Source organism: Taudactylus pleione, unplaced genomic scaffold (assembly GCF_031769625.1).
Source record: "Taudactylus pleione unplaced genomic scaffold, aTauple2 ptg000520l, whole genome shotgun sequence".
NCBI classification, from domain to species: Eukaryota; Metazoa; Chordata; class Amphibia; order Anura; family Myobatrachidae; genus Taudactylus; species Taudactylus pleione.
This window is the reverse complement of record NW_028284922.1, coordinates 1,618,499-1,644,717: the sequence shown is the minus strand read 5'-3', so window position 1 is coordinate 1,644,717 and position 26,219 is coordinate 1,618,499. Positions and strand designations below refer to the sequence as shown.

The window sequence follows — 26,219 nt, the reverse complement described above, 5'->3', positions numbered from 1 at the left end:
ACAGCCTGGACTACAACCAGCAACCTTAACATCTGCAATACTTATACATGAAATGAATGTAAGACCTCCGTAACTGATGCTCATTGCCATATTGTGTGCTGTGTTCTGTTACTCGGTACTGATTCAGTGCCTCGCTGATTTTAAAGAGTGTTGGGGCAAATAAGCATTTCCTTTATACGTGCCCTGCTATTACCTGACAACATAGCGGTAATGGATAGGATCTCATTAGAACAGTTGTAATCACAACTGGCTATAACCATCTTGGCAAGCTGAGGGTCCAGCGGAAATTCTGCCATCATAGATCCCAGTTCGGTCAGGTCACCATCATCATTTAAGGCAGCGAGGTAATTCAACAGTTCCAGGGCACGCATTAATGTTTCAGGGGCTGTTGGGAAGAAGAAAAAATATATATATTTTTAGATCCAACCAATATGATAATTACTCTTTCCATGCTGGAGAATACACAGAACAAATCAAAAATGAAAACTACCAGCGGTGATGGTGTCATTGAGCTCACACAAAAAGCCATTTAGCCTGAACTTACCTATCTACGCTTCAAGAAAAGCAGGTTCTGTACAACATTCGTAGCTCAAGTTATTATATACCTGCTTGGTTCAATACCTGCATAAAAACAACATTACTGCATCATAGCAGTTTTGCAAACGGTTACATTATCTTCTATTTTAGAGTGATATTTTTACTGGAACAGATGTTTGTGGCCCCGCTCAGAGCAGTCAACTGTTCCTGTCAGTATTTCATTTCACAGCCGAAACAGAACTTTAATAGATGTGCTTGATTTACATGGCTAACGGCAAACTACTTAATTACAAGCAACTTAAGAATGATGTGCTCCCATCAGACTGTGTGCTGCTCCACAACCAGTTGAGGGAACACAATAGTGAATTTCACATTACAAGAGATCATAGTATAAATAACAGAAGATATAGGAGACTGTTCTGGAGAACACATTTATATCCTAGTAAAGCGGTTGTCCACCCAAAAGAGATCAACCTTGTAAACAGTCATTAAAGACATTTATAACCTTTTATACATCATTACACAAAAACTTCCTTTCTTGTAAGCTTAATGGGGCTCACTACCCAAATTTAAAGTAACGTTCGTAACAATTTAGGTAAACAACGGCTGCAATATCCATGAGCAATGCTAGGAGGGGGTTGCCACTGCGCTCACTACATCTAGGAGTTTTGGAGCTGCGGCACCTAAAACAGGTATTCTGCCTTTTATAGGGTATGAACAGATTGGGGAAGGTGCAGCATTACACAGAAGAGGGTGACAGTTCCTGCTATATGTTATGAAGGGTTACTAATGTTTGTGTTGATGGTGCAGACATAATTATCATAAGACCATAACAAAAAATGAAATCAGGAACCAGCATGCCTTCCAATTATGTTGCATTGAGAATGTAGGCAGCTGTGCGGGTAGTGGAAGGTAAGGTACAGGATGGATGAGGATGGCCGTGCTGACCAGAGGGGTTTACCAGCTAACTGAACTCAAAGTAAAAACAGTCTACAGTATCAGTGTAAAATGTTCTGCACAGTGGTTAGCATTGCTGACACAGCACTGGGCTCTTGGGTAAGATTCCCATCAAGGCCCCATCTGTGTGGATTTTATATGGTCTCTCTGTATTCAAGTATTCCAGTTTACTGCCACAAAGTCTAAACATGTTGGTTGGGTAAAGGTCTTTTAACAAAAAAATAGGCCGGTGTGTGTAATGTTAGACTATAAGCTACAATGGGGCAAGGACTAATGTGTCCTAGAACAGCAGCTGAGAGCGCCAAAAATGGCTGCCTCCCCCTCTGCAGAAAATATGTAACTTGCTTTAAGTCCTACTGAGAGAAAGTTGCTATATGAAATAATTCACAAATTCTAATTTAGATTTTCACTATTGACATTTGCATTTATCTTAATAGGAGATGCCATATATCGTATTCACGCGTCAGAGGTTACTACTCATACATTGAGCATCCTTGTTTTTTTCAGCACATGAATGCAATGGAATGGGTATGAAGTCCCGGTGGCTGAATAGCCGCTGGTTCATATTAGGGATGTGCAGGCTCGGATAGGTTCGAGTTTGCACGTGGAGTTCGGATTTTTCCCTCCAAAAAAACGGAACTCAGAACGAGGCAAAACGTCATCTTACATGGACGAACATCATCATTCCTGGACAAAAGACCAGGAATGATGATGTTCGTCCATGTAAGATGACGTTTTGCCTCGTTCTGAGTTCCGTTTTTTTGGAGGGAAAAATCCGAACTCCACGTGCAAACTCGAACCTATCCGAGCCTGCACATCCCTAGTTCATATGCTTACGCCGGCAGCCCGTAGGGAGAAGATCCCGGTAGGTAAGTACCCTGGTATTTCGACGCCTATCTTAAGTCCCTTGTCGGTCTCAACACCGGCGGCATAGCGGCTGCCGGTCTCATAACTACATCCCGAATGCAATATAGCTAAAACAATTTCCATTGGTGAAAAGTGCTTCAAAGATTTGAAGAGCACCTGTCATACACACAGTAACAGGCAGACTCACTGAGGGCTGCAGCTATATCTGAATGCCGCCTGTAAATCACAGCCTCTGGGACAGCTATGAGGTATTTAAAAAAAAAATAAAAAAAAATTCAATCTTCAACTGGTACAAGAGTAATCAATAAAGACAATAGGCGAAAAAGGTCAAGAGAATGTTTCCAGGCCGACAAGACCAGGGAACTTGATAGCTATGCTTACTGAATATAGTGTTTGATGGCTATAAGAATGAGTTAATCGGGCATAAATAGACTTATTGCAAATAATTTTTATTATATTTACATAATAAAAATTAAGTATATAAAAGCAGCTTCCATGCGTGTTGCATGACAATGCAATTAATAGGTTGTACACTTCAAAAATAATCATACCTGGGGGATCCATAAAGTCAAAGTGCACCAAATCATCAATACCAAGTTTCTTGAGCTGCAACACGACGGAGCCAAGATTAGACCTCAGGATCTCAGGGTATGTGTTGTCCTAAACAGGAGAAATACAGAACTTACATTACACACGCCATCATCTAACCAGATTCCCGCCACTGTCTTGGAACAGGAATACATCATACTTATATACAGTAGTGTGTACAGACAACTATTTACAGACTCATCACATCCACTGATCAGGAAAGGATGCACAGTCCCCTATGAATTACCATAAGAACTCAATGGGAAAAAAAACATTCCACTTTTGTGACAAAATGTACTTCTTTACTCTAGATACAGATTTCTTCCTGGCACAGTTATTTATATTTATTATCCCTGTACTTATATTAATTATACATATTATATAATATTGGATAACCATATTTGGACTCTAAAGCCGCATTCACGTCCCGGGGATGAGCGGTTGCGATGTCCAGCTGCGCTAATTATGATACAGCAATAGGACATACAAAACACGCACATTATCATGATCGCTAAAATATCTGTCAGTCAAAGATCATTAGGTTTATATATCATAATACACTCATTTTAAGGAACAATCAAGGCAACTAATGTATATCACTGCATACATCCTTTACACCTTATCACAGTAGGAGTTACATATTTAAGTCATCAACCTACAGCCAGTGACTATCAAATCAGTATCATGAGTAGTGATACTGGGAATGTTTTAAATAAAAAAGACATAAGTACTTATAGGCTTAGCAAGGTCATTCATGATTGTTTTTTTTTTACTTTGAGAAAATAAAATAAATTGATTTAATTTTATTTGAACAGTAAAAGCCCTTCCAGTGAAATCTCTGTTGCAGCCTACAAATGTGTAAATTGGACTAATGTAGAACCAAAAATTAGATAAAATAAAATGAACACACATACCTGCATTTCTGTTTTGTATGCTTTCTCTGTATAAAGCCGGAAACATTTTCCCGGCCGGGTACGACCGGCACGGCCTGCCCTTTGCTGTGCCGATGCCTTGCTGATAGCAGTCACCAAAAGGGATTCTACTCGAATACGAGGGTTGTACACCTGTATAGAACAAGCAGATTAACAAGAATGCCAGAACATTGCTACCATCTTAAACTATTACATACTGTAACAACGCAGCAATAAAAAGGACACTAATAATTTTTATGCTTTCAGCAAATACATAAAACATTTTATCTGACTACATTTGAGGACCCTTGACTGTGGGATATAGAGGTTCTTTTAGGACTTTGACAATTTGAAGAAAAATAACAAAAAAATTAAAACAAAACACATATTTGCTTTTCTCTTCCCTCTACACCCTTTATATTTCTGCCAAGCTCCACAATCCTGAAAAATATTCTCCCTGAAAATAAGACCATTCAACTTTTCTCTCTTTCATCCAATGGGAGAAAAGTCCATAGTTGCCACTTCAGGTAAGAACGCTCATAAAATTGAGGGGTGCGCAGAGCCTTTCGGCCAAAACTGGCATCCTCTGACAATGAACCATAACATTATGTAAGCATATACACCGAAGAGCACGCAACTGCACAACACATTGGCTTAGTCGAAGCAGCATGTTGTGCGGTCCTGAAAATTGCTCACTGATGTGGTAGAAGTGATCCATCCTGCTATAGTGTGTTTTGAAGCAAGCCAATCCTTAAAGAGAAGGAGATCTGCAAGACACCACTTAGGCAAAGCACACACTAGATGATATGACTTCCAATCCCACAGATGGGAGCGACATATTGGGTACGTCTAGTGTATACCCATGATTTGCAGGCTCCCGTGGGTCACTAGCGACATCGCCATTCGGCCTTACTGCAGGAGTGACGGGGGATGTAGCTAATGATGTCACACTGCAGAATGAGCAGAAATGTCACTGATCTGATGAATCCAATGGTTCAATAGGAGGCTGTGTTAAAAGACTTCAACACAAAACTCTGGTCCCTAGGTGTTGATGGGAGAACTGTTGAGTATCGATAAATGCATCAAATTATGCAGAAAGTCCTGCAAATCAGTATAATTACCATCATCTTCTGGGAAAGGGCAGAGAGCGTGCAGACATTTAACTCTTCATCCAAATCATCCTACAAGGCTGGAGTAACCGGGCTAAACTAAATAGTAGTAGTATAGAACAATCTTTTTACACCAAGACACAAGTCTTCCCCTACAATATGATAATACATTCCTGAGGCAGGCTTTCCAACTCTGATGCCTCAGGTCAGACTATGCTTATATAGCCCCTTTCATACAAGGCATCACTACTTCAACTGCCACACAAGTAAAGCTAGCCAACTAATACCTGATGGTAAACGACCACTGACTTAATAGGTCCCGTTTTAGAGGAAGGTGCCATGATGGACCTACTGATATCACACGTGTAACAAAACCGTCCTAGCCAGTCTGATGCCATCAGTATTACCCAAAACCTTTCTATCCTTTTCAGAATGTGCTGCACCATCACCACTGGAGGGAACCAATAAATTAGAGCAGAGGTTCTCAAACTTGGTCCTCAGGACCCCCAACAGTACACGTTTTCCAGGTAACCCAGCAGGTGCACGTGTCTTCATTACTCACTGACACACTTTAAAAGATCCACAGGTGGAGATAATAATTTAATTTGTGATTCTATGAAGAGACCTGGAAAACATGCACTGTTTGGGACTGGAACTGGGAGTCACTTCATTTGTTATGCAGTCCAGCGCTGCTGCACTTGTCTAATAGTGTGGGGTCCCAGTCACGACCTGTAGATCTAGTGAAAGGGTCCCCGTTGAAGGACTGTCCCTGTGCAGGACACGGCTGGAGCACACTGTTTTACAGACAGCCGGCTGCAGTGGTACAATCATATACATTCAAATATGAAGATACAGGGAAAAAAAAGAAGAAAAAATTAAAATACAGAATGCCAAGTAAACACAGTCCTAATAAGGAACCTTGTCCTCTGGGCATGTTTAAGTGCCACAATTCTAAAGTAACCTCCATAGCCCATGGTCTGGGAAGAAATACAGAGATGTGCTCTTTTTGTTTTTGAATATCCTTTAAGACACTTCTGTTTTCTGTGCCACTTATAAAGGTTCCTAATGCTCTCATTGGCAGGACACCCCGCTGTTGCAAAAGCTTGTATTAAAATAGAAGACCAACATACCTTTTGCTTTGCAAATCCTGGATCAATAACAAATACAACACCATCAATTGTTAACGAGGTCTCAGCGATATTGGTGGAAACCACAACCTAACAGAAAGGTAAAAAACAACAAACATTTATCACTTATATAAACACAGTATACACACTAACAAATCTCACCAATAAGTTTTGTAGTTATATAAAATTGACAGTAGTAATAAAAAAAAAAAAATTGAGCAAAGCATGTAAGACTCACTAAAAACAAAAACAATCCGCCTACACCATCAATTTCATCCCGACGATCTTCTACAATATGATCCCTATACAGGAGTCAATCCAATTCCACGCGATGTACTCGCGGGTGAGAGTCATCGTGACAACAGGCGCAGTTGATGGCGGCCTGAATTTGCATAGAAGTGCTCGCAGTCCCATAGGGCTCGGAACAAAATGATGTGAATTAGGGCTCGGAGCCGGCCGTGAGGGGTGTGAGATGCTGTGCCGTTGCCACAGTTTTAACTCTGTTAACTGCAACTCGCACCCTTCGTGTGGAATTTGAATGACCCCATAATGGTTACAGAAGCTAATCACGTGCCACCAATTGATCATGGTATAAGTTTTCCCTAAAGTACACAATGCTCATGAACACCGATAACTAAAACTGAAGTTAATTTGTATCTTTGGTATGTGTACAATCCTGTATGCATAGGACATTTTTCATTTACATCTAAATGTCATGCATTTCTTGATCCAAAATAAGGTAATACTGTATATAAACTAAGTGCTACCCTGAAAGCAGATTCACACTAGTGTAAGAAAAAGGTCAAACACTGCGATGCTGTGTACACTTCACAGATTGATCTTGATACAGATCATTAAATTAGAAAGGAGTCCTGCCTATGACCTTGTCAGAAACACACTGTATATTGTTATCGAGATCTTGAATTTTGTTTCCAAATCCAGTGACTGCAGAAAACGCTTGCGCTGTAAAATGAATATATAACATGCATATAAAATGCATTTTGAGATTAAAATCTATACTATACTTTCCTCACCAATAATACCGATACTTTTATTACCAACGGTTCATCCACGGACAGCAAGTTTAAATATGTAAAGGAAAAACCCTCAGAACAAAGTGCAACATACAAAAGAGTGCATACGATACCCAGAAAATCATTTCAATGCCAGCCCAAGCTATTGTACTTACTTTCCTTCCTATTGCACCAGTGGCTTTCTTAGGTGGAGGGGGCTCAAAAATCCTCTGCTGTTGCTGGGGCGGAAGAGTGGAATACAGGGGGATGATCTTTATGTCTCCAACTTCAGGGCCCAAGTCATCGATCTCACGTTTAATCCTTTTACAGGCTTCATCAATTTCCTGACAAACACAAAATGTGTTTAGCTGAAAGACTACCCTCTGTACTTAGATATTTACTATACATTGAAGAAAAGCACAGTATACATATGTAACATGCATTCTGCTTCTTGCAGATGGCCCACATTTTATTCCAATTATTCCTAAACAAATCTTATTGAAACGCTCTCACTATGAATATTAAATACAATTTTGACCTAATCTGGGAAGAAAAACTCATGTTCAAGGGCGAGTAAGGGCATGAGGCACAAACGGTAATTGTGTTTTAATGTCACAGACAATTGCTTTTACCGTATCCAAGGACAACATACATTTTCAATAACAGCATCACTTTACTGAAACTTATCAAACGATAAGCAATGAACAAGTTCCGTCACATTTAGGATGCACTCACTAAAATGACAAGCTTGTGTATAAGGTAGAAGGTTAATTCCGCAGCTTGGCCTGAATAGAAGGAAGTGTAGTGACAGCGCTCAGTAAGTAGCAGATCATGTAGAATACCCTAGCTGCTCATATAATGGGAGGAGTCCAGCCTCAAAGACAACGTAAGTAAATGGATATTAAGAGCGCTCCAATTATTATGTTTATGGGATATTCCAACAACGAATTGTCTGCCCATCTGCAATAAGGATGCTGATAGCAAGCCACGCATTGGTGATATATAGGTACAGTATGTACAACCAGCCCATTTAGTGCCGATACCTGCATACTGGGGTGGTGTAACGACTGTCAGAATTAAAGGGAAAAGGAGGAAGTGAGATACACGGGCTGCCTTACTACAGTGTCATTGGTTATTCTTTGATCACAAATAACAAGAGATATGGTAAGAACTTACCTTTGTTATCTCTGTTTCTACGAAGTCCATAGGGTCCACAGGGTTGACCTTGGGGTATAGCTGGATCTGGATCCACGGGCACCACGCAGTTAAAGCTTTGCTGCTCCCAGGATGCACTTGGGTCCGTCCTCCTCTATACCCCGCCCCGGCCACAGGCACCTCAGTTGGTAAGCAGCTAAGGCCGGAGGAGGAGACTAAACAGAGAGAAGGAAGACTGGAACACACAAGAAACCATACTCACAGAAATGGGAGACGGAAAACCGGTGACCAGCCACACAGCCCATTTGAAGCCAGGTGCGTCAGGGCGGGCGCCCTGTGGACCCTATGGACTTCGTAGAAACAGAGATAACAAAGGTAAGTTCTTACCATATCTCTTGTTTTCTACTTCAGGGTCCATAGGGGGTCCACAGGGTTGACCTTGGGGATGTCCCAAAGCAGTTCAACTAAGGGCGGGGACGCTCCTGTGCTGAAAGGAGTACCCGGCGCCCAAAGGATGCATCCTGAGAGGCGAAGGTGTCAAACGCATAAAACCTCAAAAACGTCTGAATTGAAGACCAAGTAGCCGCCTTACACAGCTGAACAGCGGAGGCGCCACGTCTAGCAGCCCAAGAGGGACCCACAGAACGAGTGGAATGAGCCTTAACAGAGGCTGGCACAGGTAAACCCTCCTGCGCATAAGCCTCACAAATAACTGAACGAAGCCAACGGGCTATCGTTTGCTTGTTGGCAGGCCAACCCCTCTTGTGAAAACCAAAGAGGACAAACAAAGAATCCGACTTCCTAACCGAAGCAGTCCGGTCCACATAGATTCTAAGTGCCCGGACCACATCCAAGGAAGCCTCACCAGCCGAAAGATCAGGTGACTGAAAAGCTGGCACAACAAGTTCCTGATTAATGTGGAACTTTGAAACCACTTTGGGCAAAAACTCAGGACGCGTGCGGAGCACTGCCCTGTCCTGGTGAAAAATCAGAAAAGGAGGGCGACAGGAAAGCGCCCCCAATTCTGAAACCCTCCTGGCCGAAGCAATTGCCAGGAGAAAAATGGTCTTAAACGTCAGCCACTTGAGCTCCACCGACTCAAGCGGCTCAAAAGGAGGACCCTGCAAGACCCTCAGTACCACCGTCAAGTCCCACGGAGCCACCGGAGGCACGAAGGGAGGCTGGATCCTGAGAACACCTTGGAAAAAGGTGTAAACATCTGGCAGTGTAGCAATCCGTCGCTGAAACCACACGGACAAAGCAGACACATGAACCTTCAGAGAGGCCAGGCGTAAGCCGAGGTCCAAACCCGATTGAAGAAATTCCAAGATTCTGGAAACCCGGAACACCTGCGGATCATAGTTTCTGGATTCACACCACTGAAAATAAGTGCGCCACACCCTGTGGTAAATCCGCGCGGAGGCAGGCTTGCGTGCCCTAAGCATGGTACCAATCACTGAACTGGAGAAACCCCTAGACCTCAAGACGGCTGTCTCAAGAGCCACGCCGTCAAAGACAGCCGACCCAGATCTGGGTAAAGGCAGGGCCCCTGAGACAACAGGTCCCGACGCTGAGGAAGAAGGTACGGAGCGTCGATGGAGAGGCACCTCAGATCGGAGTACCAAGGACGTCTGGGCCACGCCGGAGCCACCAACACGAGCGTGCCGCCGTCCTGCTTGAATTTCCGCAGAACCCGAGGAAGTAAGGATATCGGAGGAAACAGATACGCCAGGTGAAACGTCCATTTCACCGACAGAGCGTCTACCAGACAGGCGCCTGCGTCTCTTGTCCTTGACCCGTAAACGGGCAACTTGTGATTGTGACGGGAGGCCATCAAGTCCAGCTCCGGCAGCCCCCACCTGTCCACGAGTAGCTGAAACACCTCTGGGTGAAGCGACCATTCCCCGGGATGCACATCGTGACGGCTGAGGAAGTCCGCCTCCCAATTGAGGACTCCGGGAATGAAGACTGCCGAGATCGCTGGAACGTGACACTCCGCCCAAGCAAGAATGCGAGACACCTCCGACATTGCTGCCCGACTGCGAGTTCCCCCTTGGTGGTTGATGTACGCCACCGTGGTGGCGTTGTCGGACTGCACCTGAACCGCCCTTCCGTGAAGAGCGGGGCCGGACGACTGCAGGGCCCTGTACACAGCCCGCAGTTCCAGGATGTTGATGGGGAGAAGTGCTTCTTCCGCGGACCAACGACCCTGAAGCGATAATGAGCCGGTCACTGCCCCCCAACCCCGAAGACTGGCATCCGTCGTGAGCAGGACCCAGTCCGGGATCCAAAAGGGGCGCCCCTCGACCAGATGCACCGTCTGAAGCCACCAAGCCAAAGACTGCCGAACCTCCGCGGACAACACCAGCATCTGAGAGCGGATCCGGTGAGGTAACCCGTTCCATTCCGATAGAATCAGCCCCTGCAGGGGCCGGGAATGGAACTGGGCAAATTCCACCATGTCGAATGTCGACACCATGGACCCCAGAACTCTCATAGCTGAATGGACCGACAGGCGGCAACTGCTCAGGCAACTGTGTATCCGCAGCTGCAGGGAGGAGACCTTCTCTGGAGTCAGGAAAATCCGCTGCTGACGAGAATCCAGCAGGGCTCCCAAATGAACCATCCGCTGTGATGGAATCAGGGAGGACTTCTTCCAGTTTATCAACCACCCGTGTGCTTGAAGACAAGCAATGGTCAGGTGGAGATGTCGAAGAAGCACCTCCGGGGAGCTCGCCAGCAGCAGAAGATCGTCCAGGTACGGCAACAGACGTAGACCCTGACCCCGAAGGTGGGCAGCCATAACCGCCATCACCTTGGTGAACACCCTCGGAGCCGTGGAAAGGCCAAAAGGCAACGCCCGAAATTGGTAGTGATGGTTCAGGATAGCAAACCTCAGATACCGCTGATGTGCCGGTGCTATGGGCACATGGAGATAGGCGTCCTGGATATCGAGGGAGACCATATAATCCCCGGGTTCCATCGCCAGAATGATGGAACGTAACGTTTCCATCCTGAACCTGGGAACTCTGAGGTATCTGTTCAGAGACTTCAAATTCAGGATAGGGCGATGAGAACCATTGGGTTTCTGTACCAGAAACAGAGTAGAATAGTACCCCGTCCCGCGCTGAGACTGCGGAACGGGAACAATGACCCCTGCTTGTAGCAAGGATTCTATAGCTACCTGAATCTGACCAGCTTTGGTCTTGTCCAGAGAAGGACTCGTACAAAAAAACTGGTGGGGCGGCCTGAACCGAAAAGACAGGGCGTACCCCTGAGAGACTACTTCTCGAACCCAGGCATCCGTGGTGGTATTGTGCCAACACTGGGCGAATTGGAGAAGTCGGCCTCCCACTCTGGGGTCCCCCAGAGAGAGGCCCGTCCCATCAGGCAGCAGGCTTATCCTCCTGCTTGGAAGAAGGGCGCCGAGCACTCCATGCCTGCTTCTTGGGCTTGGGTGCGGCCTTGGTCGCCGAATGTCTCGGGAAGGACTGGCCCTTGGCCTTACCCTGAACCCGAAAGGACCGAAAGGCAGAGCTCCTCACTTTAGCCGGCGCAGAGGCCGAAGGGAGAAAAGCCGACTTGGACTTAGCCAAAGTATCCACTATTCTGTCCAAATCCGGACCAAATAGTAAATCACCATTAAAAGGCAAGGCCTCCAGACCCTTTTTTGAATCTGCATCAGCCCTCCAGGACCTCAGCCACAGGGAGCGCCGAGCAGATACCGCTGCAGCCGACACCCTAGAAGTGAGCAGGCTGGCATCCAAAGACGCTTCCCCAATATAGGAAGCTGCATCCCGCATCTGTCCCACTAACGCTCTCTGGATATCCGGAGCCTCATCAGGAAAGGTATCCTCCAAGGCATTGGCCCATGCCTCAATGGCTTTAGCCACCCAGGAGATAGCCATGGACGGGCGAGCCACCGCCCCGGAAAGAGAATAAATGGACTTTAAACAAGTCTCCACCTTCCTGTCCGTGGGATCCTTCAAAGAGGAGATAGACGGCAATGGCAACGTCGCGCTTTTGATCAAGCGGGTAACGTGGGAATCCACCGCCGGCGGAGTTTCCCATTTCCTGCAATGAGCTTCAGGAAAAGGATAGTTCGCCGCCAACCTCTTCTGTGGATGGAACCTCTTACTAGGTAATTGCCAGGCCGCCGCCATATGATCCGATAATTGATCAGACAGGGGGAACACAGTTGAGGTCACCTTGGCCTTTTTAAAATTAGGAAACTTCGACCTAGGAGCCGGCGCATCATCCTCAACATGTAGGATAGCCCGCACCGCCCTAACTAAGGCTGGAACATTAATGGAGGACTTAGCTTCCACCTCCTGCCCCATGACATCAGAGTCAGAGTCCTCATGGATTTCTCCATCATCTGAGGACACTTCCGAGTCCGACAACTGCGCAGCTAGTGAACTCACAACCGGACGTTTAGACACCCTTGGTGGCACATCACCTTGCAACATAGACTGAAACGCCGAGGATGAAGCCGCCAGACTCTGTACGGAGCTGGATAGAACATCCACCCAAGGCGGAGGAGCCGTCGGAGCAACACTCTGCAAAGGCACTACAGACTGACACGTCCCTGGGGAAGACTGCACATACACAGGCAGTCCCGAGTAAGGACCCACAGTCTGGGCCCCGGGGGAAGACCGCAACATTTGTGGAACCCTCGGGGAATGGGGGATGGTGGGCTGCGGTAACGCCCTAGAAGGGACCGCTGATGGGACCGATAACCGGTCCGCAATAGACGCCAGCACCTGTGAAAACATCGCCCAAGGAGGGTCCTGTGATACAGGGGGGTTGGAGGGGCCCGGTACCAGCTGGCACCGCCCGCACAGACCATCCTGAGATAAGTCCTCCCCATCAACTCCAGCAGCACAGCGTCTGCAGGAAAATAGCACAGGAGCCACAGAGCGCTCAGTCTCCTCATCCGACATGATACCGTAGATACACAAGAAATAGGTATCACCAGAGGAATTACGGTTTTAACACCCGCGCACTCACCAGTATGCGAAACAACAGCCCAGATATGGTACTGTGTAGCACACAACAGTATGTGACTGACCCCACAAATACGTGTTTTATATATGTGAGGGTCTCAGAAAAACGCCCTTCCCCCACACACCTGCCGGGCCGTAGGAGAAGGAAAGGGATAGTTATAAGCTGACAGTAAGGAGAATAAGCACAGACAGGCAGCACTAGCAATAGTCACATACAATGCAGAAAAGTTATACTCACTGCACCTTCCGCTACAATCAACCGCCCAGATTCAGTGTCTGGGAGGGCTATAGCGCTGTGTACACTGTCCTTTAGCAGGGGAGAGGTACACAGGGGGACCGGTCCACTTGATACCGCCTGGGAGTCTGCGATGTGCCAGTAAAGATGGCCGCCGGAGACCTCAGAGGAGGAGTGGCCGAGAGATAAGAGCAGCTCAGCGACGCCAGACTGCTTGTTGAAAGGCGCGCTGAGCTGAGGGGAGGAGCCGCTAGACAGGGAAGGCTGCCTCCCCTGGCTAGCAATTAACCCCCGGGTTGCCGGTCCCGCTACCAGCCTGATACCCTGGTGGTCTAGCGGACACGCGGGGTATTCCTCAATTGAGGGGGAGCCCGCCGCCGCCGCTAGCGCCTCCGGTCTGTCCCCAGAGACCGGAGGCTCCTGACTGCATTGAAGTATCCGCGGGCCGCCGCACGCGGCGACCCGCGGCTTACCTGATCCCCGTCGCGTCCGGCAGCAGTCAAGGGAGTCCCCAGAGCCCGGCTAGTACAGGCTCTGGGGTCCCGCCGCGATCCCCAGAGCTGTACTGGCGTCGCGGCGCCAGCGGGGAGAAGGAGCGGCAGCGTGGACGTCCTAAAGGACAGTCTGATGCTGCCGCTCTAAAAGTGTAAAAAAAGAAGAAAAAAAATAAAAAATTTCTCTTTTAAAATAAAGCTTAGGGGCTGCTCCTGCAGCCCCACTGCGACAGGGTGACCCGACTCCGGCCGGGCACCAACTAAAACTGAGGTGCCTGTGGCCGGGGCGGGGTATAGAGGAGGACGGACCCAAGTGCATCCTGGGAGCAGCAAAGCTTTAACTGCGTGGTGCCCGTGGATCCAGATCCAGCTATACCCCAAGGTCAACCCTGTGGACCCCCTATGGACCCTGAAGTAGAAATATTACTGTTACATCGTGACTTTTACACAAACTGTAGCTTGGCCCAATTTTAAGCAGAGTACGCATTTCTCCACATATAGCACAGTGCAGGAAACTCAGGTACATTAAATGCAAAATAGAAAACTATTTAAAAAAAATAGGAACTCACTCCCCCTCCTCAAAGTGTGGGGGTCCCTTAGCCCACACACTCCTTCCTCTGACTTAATGGGCCTCAGCTTTACATGCCGTACCATCCAATCAGCATTATAGACATATAGACAGAGTGGTTTAAAGTTTTCCAAGAGCTTAAACATAGGAGAATTCACTTTTGCTAAGAGACGATGGAATGGTAATACAGGGGAGTGCATGGACTCTAGACCTGAGATGCTCCTGGATATCAGCCAAGATAAACAGCAGTTTTACATTATAGATCAATACAAGTCCCCATAGCAGAAGATTAAATAGATTTCAGTTATGCACAGGTCAGATTTGTAGACCCCTAATCAGCCAGATGGACTGGATCTGGGCCACACATGGCGACCTCACTCATTGAGCTGCACAATGCCATTATCTGGGGACTTAGCTATAATTGCAGTCATCTGTATACGTGAGGCAGCTCTGTTTACTAAGAATATTGCTTGTAAGGAGAGGGACCAGCAAGTTGCCATTTACTAATAAATGTGAGGGATCTTCTCAAATAAATTTGCATGAAACTTCATTGTACTAGTATTAGTCGCCAGCAAAAACACACATCCATTGCTGTGTTGCTGCTACTTGAAAGACATTAAGAGGGGTATTCAATATGAAACGTTAACTTCAATGTCGAAGTTAACGTTTCATATCGGAGTTTTTACCTGCGTTAAAGTATCGGGCACGCTCCCGCTTATTCCCGTATTCAATATAAAATTAACGAAAACGGGAAACTCCGAAGTGGGATCTGCGTAGTTACGAATTTTTCCTTAAAAAAATTGTAAGACCCCCCTAAAGTAGTAAAAATATGAGATATGGTAAGAACTTACCCTTGTTATCTCTATTTCTACGAAGTCCATAGGGTTCCACAGGATACCTTGGGGTATAGGTGTGACGTCAGTCATCGGGCACCATAGAGTTAAGCTTTCAGCCTCCCAGGATGCACTAGGGTCCCCCTCCTATACCCTGCCACTGAGCCAAGGCACCTCAGTTAGTTACCAAGCCACAGGACGGAGGAGGAGAAGGAAGAGAGAGAAAAAAAGATCTGGACACACACAAGAATCACATTCTCACCAGAGGGAGATGGAAAAACCGGTGACCAGAGCAAAGCCCATCTGCAGCACAGGTGCGACAGGGCGGGAGTCCTGTGGAACCCTATGGACTTCGTAGAAATAGAGATAACAAGGGTAAGTTCTTACCATATCTCATATTTTCTACTTCAGGGTCCATAGGGTATCCACAGGATACCTTGGGGATGTCCCAAAGCAGTATCCTTTAAGGGTGGGGACGCTCCTGTGCAGAAAGGAGAATCCGCCGCCCGAAGGAAGCATCCTGAGAGGCGAAGGTGTCAAACCTGTAATACCTCACGAAGGTATGGACAGAGGACCACGTAGCAGCCTTGCAGATCTGGACTGCAGAGGCACCACGTCGAGCTGCCCACGAAGGACCCACAGACCTAGTGGAATGAGCCTTCACAGAAGGAGGAACCGGCAGGCCTTCATGAAGATAAGCTTCAGAAATAGCCATACGGGTCCAGGCCGCCAAAGTTTGCTTTGAAGCAGGCCAACCCTTTTTACGGAAGCCATAGAGGACAAACAAGGCGTCCGACTTCCTAAACGAAGAAGTGCGGTCAACATAAGTCAGTAAGGCCCGCACGACATCCAAAGAGGCCTCACCCACTAAAAGACCAGGTGAGTTAAAGGCCGGAACAACGATTTCCTCGTTAACATGAAACTGGGAAACAACTTTGGGAAGAAACTCGGGCCGAGTGCGGAGCACTGCCCTGTTCCCATGAAAAACCAAGAAAGGGGGTTTACAAGAAAGAGCCCCTAAATCAGAAACACGTCTTAGCTGTTAGCCATTTAAGATCCACTGAGCCCAGTGGTTCAAACGGCGGTCCCTGGAGAGCCCTCAGGACCACAGGTGGAACAAAGGGCAGCTGAATGCGGAGAACACCTAGCATAAAGGTGCGCACATCCGGGATTGTAGCAATCCTACGGTGAAACCAGACAGACAGGGCCGAAACCTGTACCTTTAAAGAAGCAAGGCGAAGCCCATGATCTAGTCCCGCTTGTAGGAAGGCGATTATCAGAGACAGACGAAATTCCCGCGGTGCATAACCTCTCGGTCGACACCACTGGAAGAACGTATGCCACACGCGATGGTATATCCTCGCGGAAGACGGCTTCCGAGCTCGTAACATGGTACGCACCACAGAGCTGGAAAACCCCCTGGACCTCAGCATGGCTGTCTCAAAAGCCACGCCGTCAAAGACAGCAGAGTCAGGTCCGGGTGAAGACAAGGACCCTGTGACAGAAGGTCCGGTCGTAGCGGCAATCGCAGAGGACTGTCCACGGACAGACCCTGAAGGTCTGAGAACCAGTGCCGTCTGGGCCACGCGGGAGCTATCAACAGGTGCGTCCCTCAGCTATCAACAGGAGCGTCCCTGCTTCCTGTTTGAATTTCCGGATTACCCGTGGAAGAAGGGAGACCGGAGGGAACAGGTATGCGAACCGGAACGTTCACCGGACGGACAGAGCATCCACCAGAGACGCCCCTTTGTCTCTTGTGCAAGACCCGTACACCGGCAACTTGTTGTTGTGCCGGGACGCCATGAGGTCGGTCTCTGGAAGACCCCATCTGTCCACCAGCAGTTGAAAAACGTCCGGGTGCAGGGACCATTCCCCCGGATGAACGTCCTGGCGACTTAGAAAGTCCGCCTCCCAATTTAGCACTCCCGGGATGAAGACCGCTGATATGGCCGGAAGATTGCGCTCCGCCCATACCAGGATCCGAGAGACCTCCACGAGAGCCGCCCGACTTCGGGTTCCTCCTTGCCTGTTTATGTAGGCCACGGTGGTAACGTTGTCCGACTGGACCTGTACCGGACGACCCTGGAGAACCCGATGTGCCTGCTGGAGAGCATTGAAGACCGCCCGGAGTTCCAAGATATTGATTGGAAGCTCCGCTTCTGTCGGCGTCCACCTGCCCTGGAACAAGTGTGGACCCGAAACTGCTCCCCAGCCCCGAAGACTGGCGTCTGTTGTCAACAGGACCCAATTTGGAACCCAGAACGGACGTCCCTTGCTGAGATGGGTCGTCTGTAACCACCAGGCAAGGGACAGGCGAACCTCCGGGGTGAGCACAATCGTCTGGGACTTCAGAGACTGAGGCAGCCCGTTCCACTTGGACAGGATCAGGTGCTGCAGAGGTCTGGAGTGAAACTGGGCATATTCCACCATGTCGAACACAGCCACCATGGAGCCCAGTAACCTCATCGCCGAGTGTAGAGACACCCGGCGGCTGTGCAGACAACTGCGCACCCTCGACTGTAAAGCAGAGATCTTTTCCCCCGTCACGAAGATCCTTTGCTGTTCCGAGTCCAATAAGGCTCCGAGGAGCAGAATCCGCCGAGACAGGATTAGAGTGGACTTCTGCCAGTTGATTAGCCAGCCGTGCCGTTGCAGTAGCGCAATGGTCAGGTCCAAGTGGCGTAGAAGGAGCTCTGGAGATCCTGCCACCAATAAAAGGTCGTCCAAGTACGGCAACATGCGGACTCCCTGCAGCCGCAGAGAAGCCGCCATGACCGCCATCACCTTGGTGAACACACGTGGTGCTGTCGCCAGGCCAAAAGGTAACACCCGAAACTAGAAGTGGTCGCTGCGGATTGCAAACCTGAGGAACTGTTGATGGCGCAAAAGAATAGGGACATGCAGGTAAGCGTCCTGTATGTCCAATGACACCATGTAGTCCCCAGGTTCCAGCGCCAGAATGATGGACCGTAGGGTCTCCATCCGAAACTTCGGTACCCGCAAAGACTTGTTGAGAGCTTTGAGGTTGAGAATCGGACGATACGACCCATTGGGTTTCTGTACCAAAAAAAGATTTGAATAGAAACCCTGGCCCCTCCGGGAGAATGGAACAGGCACTATAACTCCAGCCTGGAGCATAGTGTGCAATACCTTCCGCAGCTCTGTAGCCTTGTTCCGGTCTGATGGTAGACCCGTGGTGAAGAATCGAGCTGGGGGTCTGTGCCGGAAAGAGAGGGCGTACCCGTGGGAGACCACCTCGAGAACCCAAGTGTCTGTCGTAGTGACCGACCAACACTGGGCGAACTGCAGCAGGCGGCCTCCCACTTTGGGATCCCCCAAAATGAGGCCCGGACCGTCAGGCCGCAGGCTTGTCATCTGGCTTAGGGGCCGGAAGTCTGGTACTCCATGCCTGCTTCCGGCGCTTGACCGATTTCTTAGGGCCAGCCTGTCGAGGAAGAGACTGTGGTTTGGGCCTGCCCTGGGCCCTATAAGACCGAAAGGACGATGGTCCAGAACCAGAAGGAGCAGCGGCCGACGGGAGACAAGCCGATTTGGCTGCCGCCAGCGTGGCCACAATCTTGTCCAGATCCGGACCGAAGAGAACTTCTCCGGTAAATGGCAACGCCTCCAAACCCTTTTTGGAATCTGCGTCCGCCTTCCAGGATCGCAGCCACAAGGTGCAACGAGCAGCCACCGCTGCTGAGGAAATTCTAGACACCAGAGTACTCATGTCTAAGGCCGCCTCGTTGATATAAGTGGCCGAATCACGGAGATTACCAATCAACTCCGCCTGTTCGGCCGGACAGTCGGAATCAAAAGACACCTCTAATGAATCCGCCCAGCGCTCCATCGCTCTGGCAACCCAGCAAATGGCCATAGCCGGCCGTGCTGCCCCCCCCCGCAAGGGAATAAGCGGACTTCAGGCAGATCTCCACCTTGCGGTCCGTAGCATCCTTAAGGGAGGACATGGATGGCATCGGCAATGTGGCACTACGGACAAGACGGGTCACGTGAGAATCCACCTGTGGAGGGGATTCCCACTTTGCAAAATAATTATCCGCGAACGGATAAGCCACTGCCAGGCGCCTCTGCGGCTGGTATCTTTTGCCAGGCTGTTTCCACGCCTCCTCTAAATGGTCCACTAACTGAGACTGTGGCATCGCCCTTCACATCTTTAAAAAAGGCATACTTGGATTTAGCCGCTGGGGGAACTTCGTCCTCAATCACCAAGACTGTGCGGACTGCCCGAATAAGTCCAGGAATATATACCTTGGACTTAGCGTCAGCGTCCTTAGTATGGAGAGGTTCCTGATCGTAAGGATCCAGAATCTCCCCATCATCAGACGTCCCTTCGTCATCCTCATAAGGAGCGGACAGAGACGCCACCGGCCTTTTATGTGGCCGGATCACAGACTCCCCTTGCAACACATCTGACAAGTGCTGTACAGAACTCGTCAGGGAGTTAACCCACGCCGGCTCCTGAGAAACCGGGAGCGGGGAAATAGGGAGACTGTGGGGTACCACCAATTGTCGTGGGAAACCCTGTATGGGTGACGACTCCACTGACTGCTGGGACAAACCCATCGGCGGAAACGCGGGCTGCGGAGCTAACTGGCCCACTAAGGTTGTAAGCGCCTGAGCGAAACAAGCCCAGGGCGGCTCCTGTACCGGTGTTGTAACCGTAATAGGCCGCGTCATAGACAAACACTGCCGGCAGAGGCCCTCCGCGCTACCCTCCCCCTCCGCTAACGGTACTTTACACGTAGCACACTGTAGTCGGAGAGGAAAATCACTTTCAGACATGATGGCACCAAGTATGTGACCCCTCTCACCAATTATATATTAAAAAGGCGAGAGACCACCCTGCAGCACCGCACCGCTAGGGCTTAGCAGAAAGGACAGGGACAGTAATAAAGCTGACAGTTAGAAGAAAAGTTACAGGCAGCAGCGCTAGCACAGTCACATACAATGCAAAGAAAAATCAATTCCTGCACTAACAGCGCTGATCACTCAACTACGCAGACACAGGGCCTGGTAGGACACAGCGCAGCATACACAGACCTGACCCAAATCGGAGGAGAGGTATGCGGGGGGACCCAGACCACGATGCTTCCGTCCAGCGCTTCCAGCAGCGTTCACCATGCGTTGGAAAGATGGCCGCCGAGGAGCAGAGAGGAGGCTGGCCTGGGGGAGGAGCGCTGCTACAGGACCAGTCGGCAGTGTGCAGAGAGGGCTGTGTGCAGCGGGGGAGGCGCCGGCTGTGAGACAGGGAAGGCGTGCTCCCCTGGCATGCATTTAACCCCCGGGACGCCGCAGCGCTACCGCTCTGCTGCGGTCCGCTGTCCCAGGGGGTAGTGGAAGCGCAGGTTCAATACCTGGCTCCACGCTGCAGCCAGTCCCCAGGGAGCCCCCTGCCTGGGGACTCTGGACCATGTGACAGCGGGGACCCACCGCGGGACCCCGCTGCTTACCTGCTGTCCCCCTTGAATCCGGCCATGGTCCGGAACATCTGGGGTCACCGCTAGCTGTGACCCCAGATGCTCACCAGCATCCCCGGATCGGTACCGGCGTTCTGGTACCGGCGGGGGTGTAGGGAAGACAGCATGGACGTCAGGACTGACTGTCCATGCTGTTCATCCAGATGTGCAGCCACAGCTGCATGAAGAAAAAGCTTCAGGGGCTCTTCTAGCCCCCACTCCAACAGGTGCACCCGTCTCCGGCCGGACACCAAACTAAACTGGGGTGCCTTGGCTCGGGGGCGGGGTATAGGAGGGGGACCCTAGTGCATCCTGGGAGGCTGAAAGCTTAACTCTATGGTGCCCGATGACTGACGTCACACCTATACCCCAAGGTATCCTGTTGATACCCTATGGACCCTGAAGTAGAAAACATGGGGGATCACTATGGGTAGCCCCGTTTTAGCCTTTAATTGAAAGTCGGGGATTTAAATAGCCGCAGCAGGTGTTTTTTTCCCGACATTGAAGAAGTGATGCAGAAGAGCACTTAGGTTATTTTTTTCGTTTTTTTAAGTGGTCCCATCAAATTTGGGGTACATGAAAATGGGTACTAGCATATGTTTAGGTCCCTAAAGTAAGTTTTTAAAAATTCTGCATTTGTGCACCTGCAGCTATAATTCTATTCTTCAAAACACCTGCCGCATAGTTGTAGAATAGCCCTGAACCTATTTCCCTATTCTTAAACAATTTTTTCCCTTTTTTTTTTTTCACCCCAATTTTGAAATTATTTTTTGGGGTGTCCCTATTTTTTTTTTAAACTTTTTTTGACACAGTTCTTTTTTAAATGTCATTCCCAGGGGTGCAGGCTATATTTTTTAATCCTGCACCCCTAAACCCCAATTCTGCACTTTTTTTCGACACCTATTCAATGGTGAAAAGTTATCCCCGTTTTTTATCAAAGACTTTTCAAAACTGCGATAAGTCTTTGAAATTGAATACGGTGTAAAAGTAAAACCTGCGATAATGACGTCATACCTCCGATATTAACGCAAAAACTATGTTTTTGCTCCCATATTGAATACCCCTGTAAGGGGTCTATTTACTAAGCAGTGTTAGGAGAGAGTGATAAGGTGCCAGCCAATCAGCTGCCAACTGTCATTTTTCAAACAGCCTGTGAGATGGCAGTTGGGAGCTGATTGGCTGGCACCTTATCAATCTGTCTCCTAACACTGCTTAGTAAATAGACCCCTAACCCTTTTATCTACGATAACTTTATAGAGATTGATTAAAAATGTGCCTAATATAGGAATTAAGTCATTTTCTGTGAAGGAATGATTAAGTCTTCATGCATATACCTATTTTTATATAAGTCTCATAATAACCTTAGTACTGTACTACAAGCCTATATTTTGTCCTGTAATATGCACCAACAAAAGAAAAGGTTTTATAACCAGTGTATCCAGGTTCCCCATTGCTGGAGTGAGAAAAGGGATTAAGAATATTAAACAAATCTCTATGCAAGTAAACATTAGACAACACACAGCAAACAGTTGTGGACATCGCCCTCACAAACCTCTTGCCCTGTGAGGAACAGCAGAAGATCTCCCTCCTCCTCTTCACACATATGAATCTGGATGACGGTACGGATGGCTGCTTCTAGGTAGTCCCTCTCTGGCTCTGGAGTGTAAAAGATTTCTACAGGATGTGTACGGCCGGGAATTGTTAACAGAGGACAGCTATCAAAATAAACCTGGAATTTGCCTGCATCAAGAGTGGCACTCATGACTATCACCTAAATAAAACAAAAACCGGGCAAAAGATGAGAAAATGATGGAAACACAAAGCGTGGTAGAGGTTCAATGTGATCTCATTTGAGGCTACAGGATGGAATGCAATAAAAAAATAAAGGCACAATAGAAACACATACAAGTAGTAAAATTTAAATGTTGCCAATAGTCATAAAAAAAGATGTTTCCGTTTAGAAACCTGGACATAAGTTATACAAATTCTATATAATACAAATACGACATTTTACATTAGAGCGCTAACCACTGCAGCGTCACCTGCTGTCAAACCACCAGTGGAAATGAATTGTCTTAGGGCTCATTGATCTGATGGCCACATAGGCTTATTTGCAATCTTAACAATTGTTCATACACCAGGCCTGATCAAGGTCCAGACGGTAAATGGTATACTCACAGTTTTCCGATGTTAGGCTGCATCCTGGAAATGTGGGCATCGCCTTTTTACTGGGAGTGCTGAGGCCAGGGTCTGCATCAATGGACGCAGACTTTCTGGCCTCATAAGCGGCCAGTCTGTTTATAAGCTTAGGCCCACGCCAGGGTCTGCACAGTTGGGAGTGCAGAGGCCAGGGTCTGCATAATTGGACGTAGATTTCCTGGACTCATAAGCGGCCAGCCTGAGTAAGCTTTAGCTTATGCAGTCTGACCAGAGGCAGCAACCCGAAACAGCATCTACGGACGCTGCTCTCGGATAGCAGATGTATACAGACACCTCCTGTTGTATTTGCATTTATCTGAATCAGGCCCACTATGGAATCGCTCTATGTAATAATTCAGGTTTTCACAACTCAAGGCCACAATTACGTCCCAATCCTTCCCCCCATACAAGTCATATTTTAAGAATTTCACTCTGCCGAGGAAGAGGAATGGAGGGGTAGTTACTGACCCAATCAGGTATATATGAGGGAAATATTCTAAACATGACCTGCTAAGTGACTTGAAGACCGGAGCTGAGATACACAAGTCACGTTGGAGTTTATTGCTCTGAGCTGCCCTTAAGACTAGCTCTGATGAAATAGTGCCCTCTGCAGGCAAGATAGATACTGTAACATAGTAAAAAGCTTTTTCAGAAGATTATAATAAAACTGGTGATGCTTCAAATAAAATAGACTTTACTGGTAACATCTACGTGATTAAAACACAGGAGATCATTTCATTTGCATGTTCACACCTGTCAATGTCTAGAAGAAACATTATTATTATTTTTGGGGGGGAGGGGGGGGGGGTCGAGAGAGACTCATGTAATTAACGCATCTCCAGGCTTAGCTGCATGATAGTGTACTATGCAACTATGTTTATGGCAAAACGTATTTTAGCCAGTGTTAATGCTTCTCAGAACTACAGGTCACTGAGGCAGAATGTGTACCAGCCTATTACCTTTCTCCATTTTTTATTTTACATTTATTCATTTATATGAGGGTTGGGGGGGTCAACTTTCTGAATCAAGAGTTTTATAGTCTTCAAGATGGTCAAACACGTAAAGTGCTTGTGCTTATGAAGCTTTATCAATACCAAAACTTCAAGTGTAACGCCCCTTTTATCATAAATAAATGGGGATCATTTTTTTTTTTTAAGAATAAAAATGGAAATAACTACAGTTACATTACCTTTAAATCATTCCTTTGCCGCACAACCTCTTTTAACACCCCCATTAAAATATCTGTAGCTAAAGTCCTTTCGTGAGCCTCGTCAAGAATAACTACACCATATCGCTCCAACAATGGGTCATTCATGGCTTCCCGGAGTAACATACCGTCAGTCATGTACCTGGAGAGAGAGAGAAAACCATCATACGCATAACACACACAACGCTAACACGACGCTACTGAACTTCACACAGAGACATGTATCCACTCCCAATGGGTCTGCTTTACTCGCAGCTATTAAAGCAATTGTTTTATATGCTTAATCCATTTGTCCTTATGAAACTATAACTGCTCTGTTTATTAACTCACCATTAGTAAGCCCCTGGTCTTACTGCTTCTGTGAAATGCAATGCAGCTAAACAAGCAAATACTAACATATTAACCTTAGTTCAGTAACTCTTCATACCTGCTTTCGCCACAGTGAGTCAATACTATGTAACACTATGGAAGACTCAGAACAAGGCTTTCCCAGTAGATTCATACTCAGACAGGTACAATAGTAACTGCTATTTTAATTTTTGAACCCAGTACAACATGAATCAACTGCATTCTTAAAACACAGTGGAGACCAACCTAAGGCGCCAATACTCTGCAAGGTCTCCTGCCAGAATGCAGCCTATTAAATCACTAGAAACCAGCTACACCATTGAGGTATCTAGTACAAAGTGTATCATGCTCCACTGAAGTGTATTACTTCATAGTAGATCTGTAAGAGATGGATATGGCTTCAACCAAGTAGCAGCCAGCACAGTGCGTACACTTTAAAGACAATAGAATTTATTTCCCTCAATTTATGTAAAGATTATACAGCTTAGAAGGCATAGGTTACAACGGCTTTACTTACTTTAAGATTGTTTTTGCACTGCTGCAGTCTTCAAATCGAATGGAATAACCGACTTCCTGGCCAAGCATAACATCCATTTCATCGGCAACTCTCTGGGCCACACTCATCGCAGCAACTCTTCTGGGCTGGGTACATGCAACCCCTCTCTTGGGACCAGGCAATGACCTCATGTACTCTACACACCACTGAGGAATCTACAATAATACACAACCATATTACTACACAGCCATGGGTTCTCAAATAATAGCACTTTAGGAGAATAGGAGTTAGGCGTGATGTGGTGCTGGACATAACTGCTATATCAGACTGCGTCTATAACAATCACAATCTTAGCAGATTAGGTCAGTGAAGTGCCTTTGCCCGACCGTTTGAGGCATTTGGCAGCCTTTGTGTTTAAATTAATCACCGCCTTAGTAAATATAGAAAGGTTAACTATTGTAATACACTAGTATGGCGCCGCACCCTGCCCAGTTTCAAAGGGGCAAAATGCGCCCTGTCCCCCGTGGCGGCACCCCGCTAAAAGTCTGCAGGTGCAGTCCCCACCCGCAGGCCGCAGTGTCCCGCGGGTGGGGAAAATGAGAGTTCTGGTAAGAACTTACCTTTGTTAACTCTCTTTCTTCAAAGTCCATAGAGTCCACAGGGAGATCTTGGGGTGTAGTGATGGGAACCAAATCCGGCAACCACACAGTTAAAGCTTTCAGCTCCCAGGATGCATTGGGGACACTCTCCCTACACCCCGTCCCCGAGCCACCTCAGTTTTTAAGTAGCCAAAGACCGGAGCAGAAAAGAGAGAAAGAAGATTGGAACACTCAAGAATCACACTCACAGAGAAGGAGGAGAAGGAGACGGGAAACCGGTGACCAGTAACATAGCCCATATGAAGCCAGGTGCGTCAGGGCGGATGCCCTGTGGACCCTAAGGACTTTGAAGAAATTTATCAAAAGGTAAGTTCTTACCATAACTAATTTTCTTCTTCAGGGCCATTGGCTCCACAGGGTGACCTTGGGGATGTCCCAAAGCAGTCCTTTTAAGGGTGGGGAAACTCCTGCGCTGAAAGGAGAATCCGACGCC

General features: G+C 47.7%; 1 protein-coding gene across 1 annotated transcript in view; it reads right to left on the bottom strand.

Moving 5' to 3' along the window:
* The window catches only part of DHX15 (DEAH-box helicase 15), a 54,700-nt gene that overhangs the window by 15,824 nt on the left and 12,657 nt on the right, over positions 1–26,219 (bottom strand). The window contains exons 3-10 of the mRNA XM_088450615.1: positions 25,149–25,342; positions 24,266–24,425; positions 22,430–22,648; positions 7,286–7,453; positions 6,100–6,186; positions 3,864–4,013; positions 2,913–3,021; positions 194–385 (exon numbers count right to left, since the gene is read on the bottom strand). Coding sequence (XP_088306741.1) covers positions 194–385; positions 2,913–3,021; positions 3,864–4,013; positions 6,100–6,186; positions 7,286–7,453; positions 22,430–22,648; positions 24,266–24,425; positions 25,149–25,342 — 1,279 coding nt within the window. The remainder of the gene's footprint in view (positions 1–193; positions 386–2,912; positions 3,022–3,863; positions 4,014–6,099; positions 6,187–7,285; positions 7,454–22,429; positions 22,649–24,265; positions 24,426–25,148; positions 25,343–26,219) is intronic.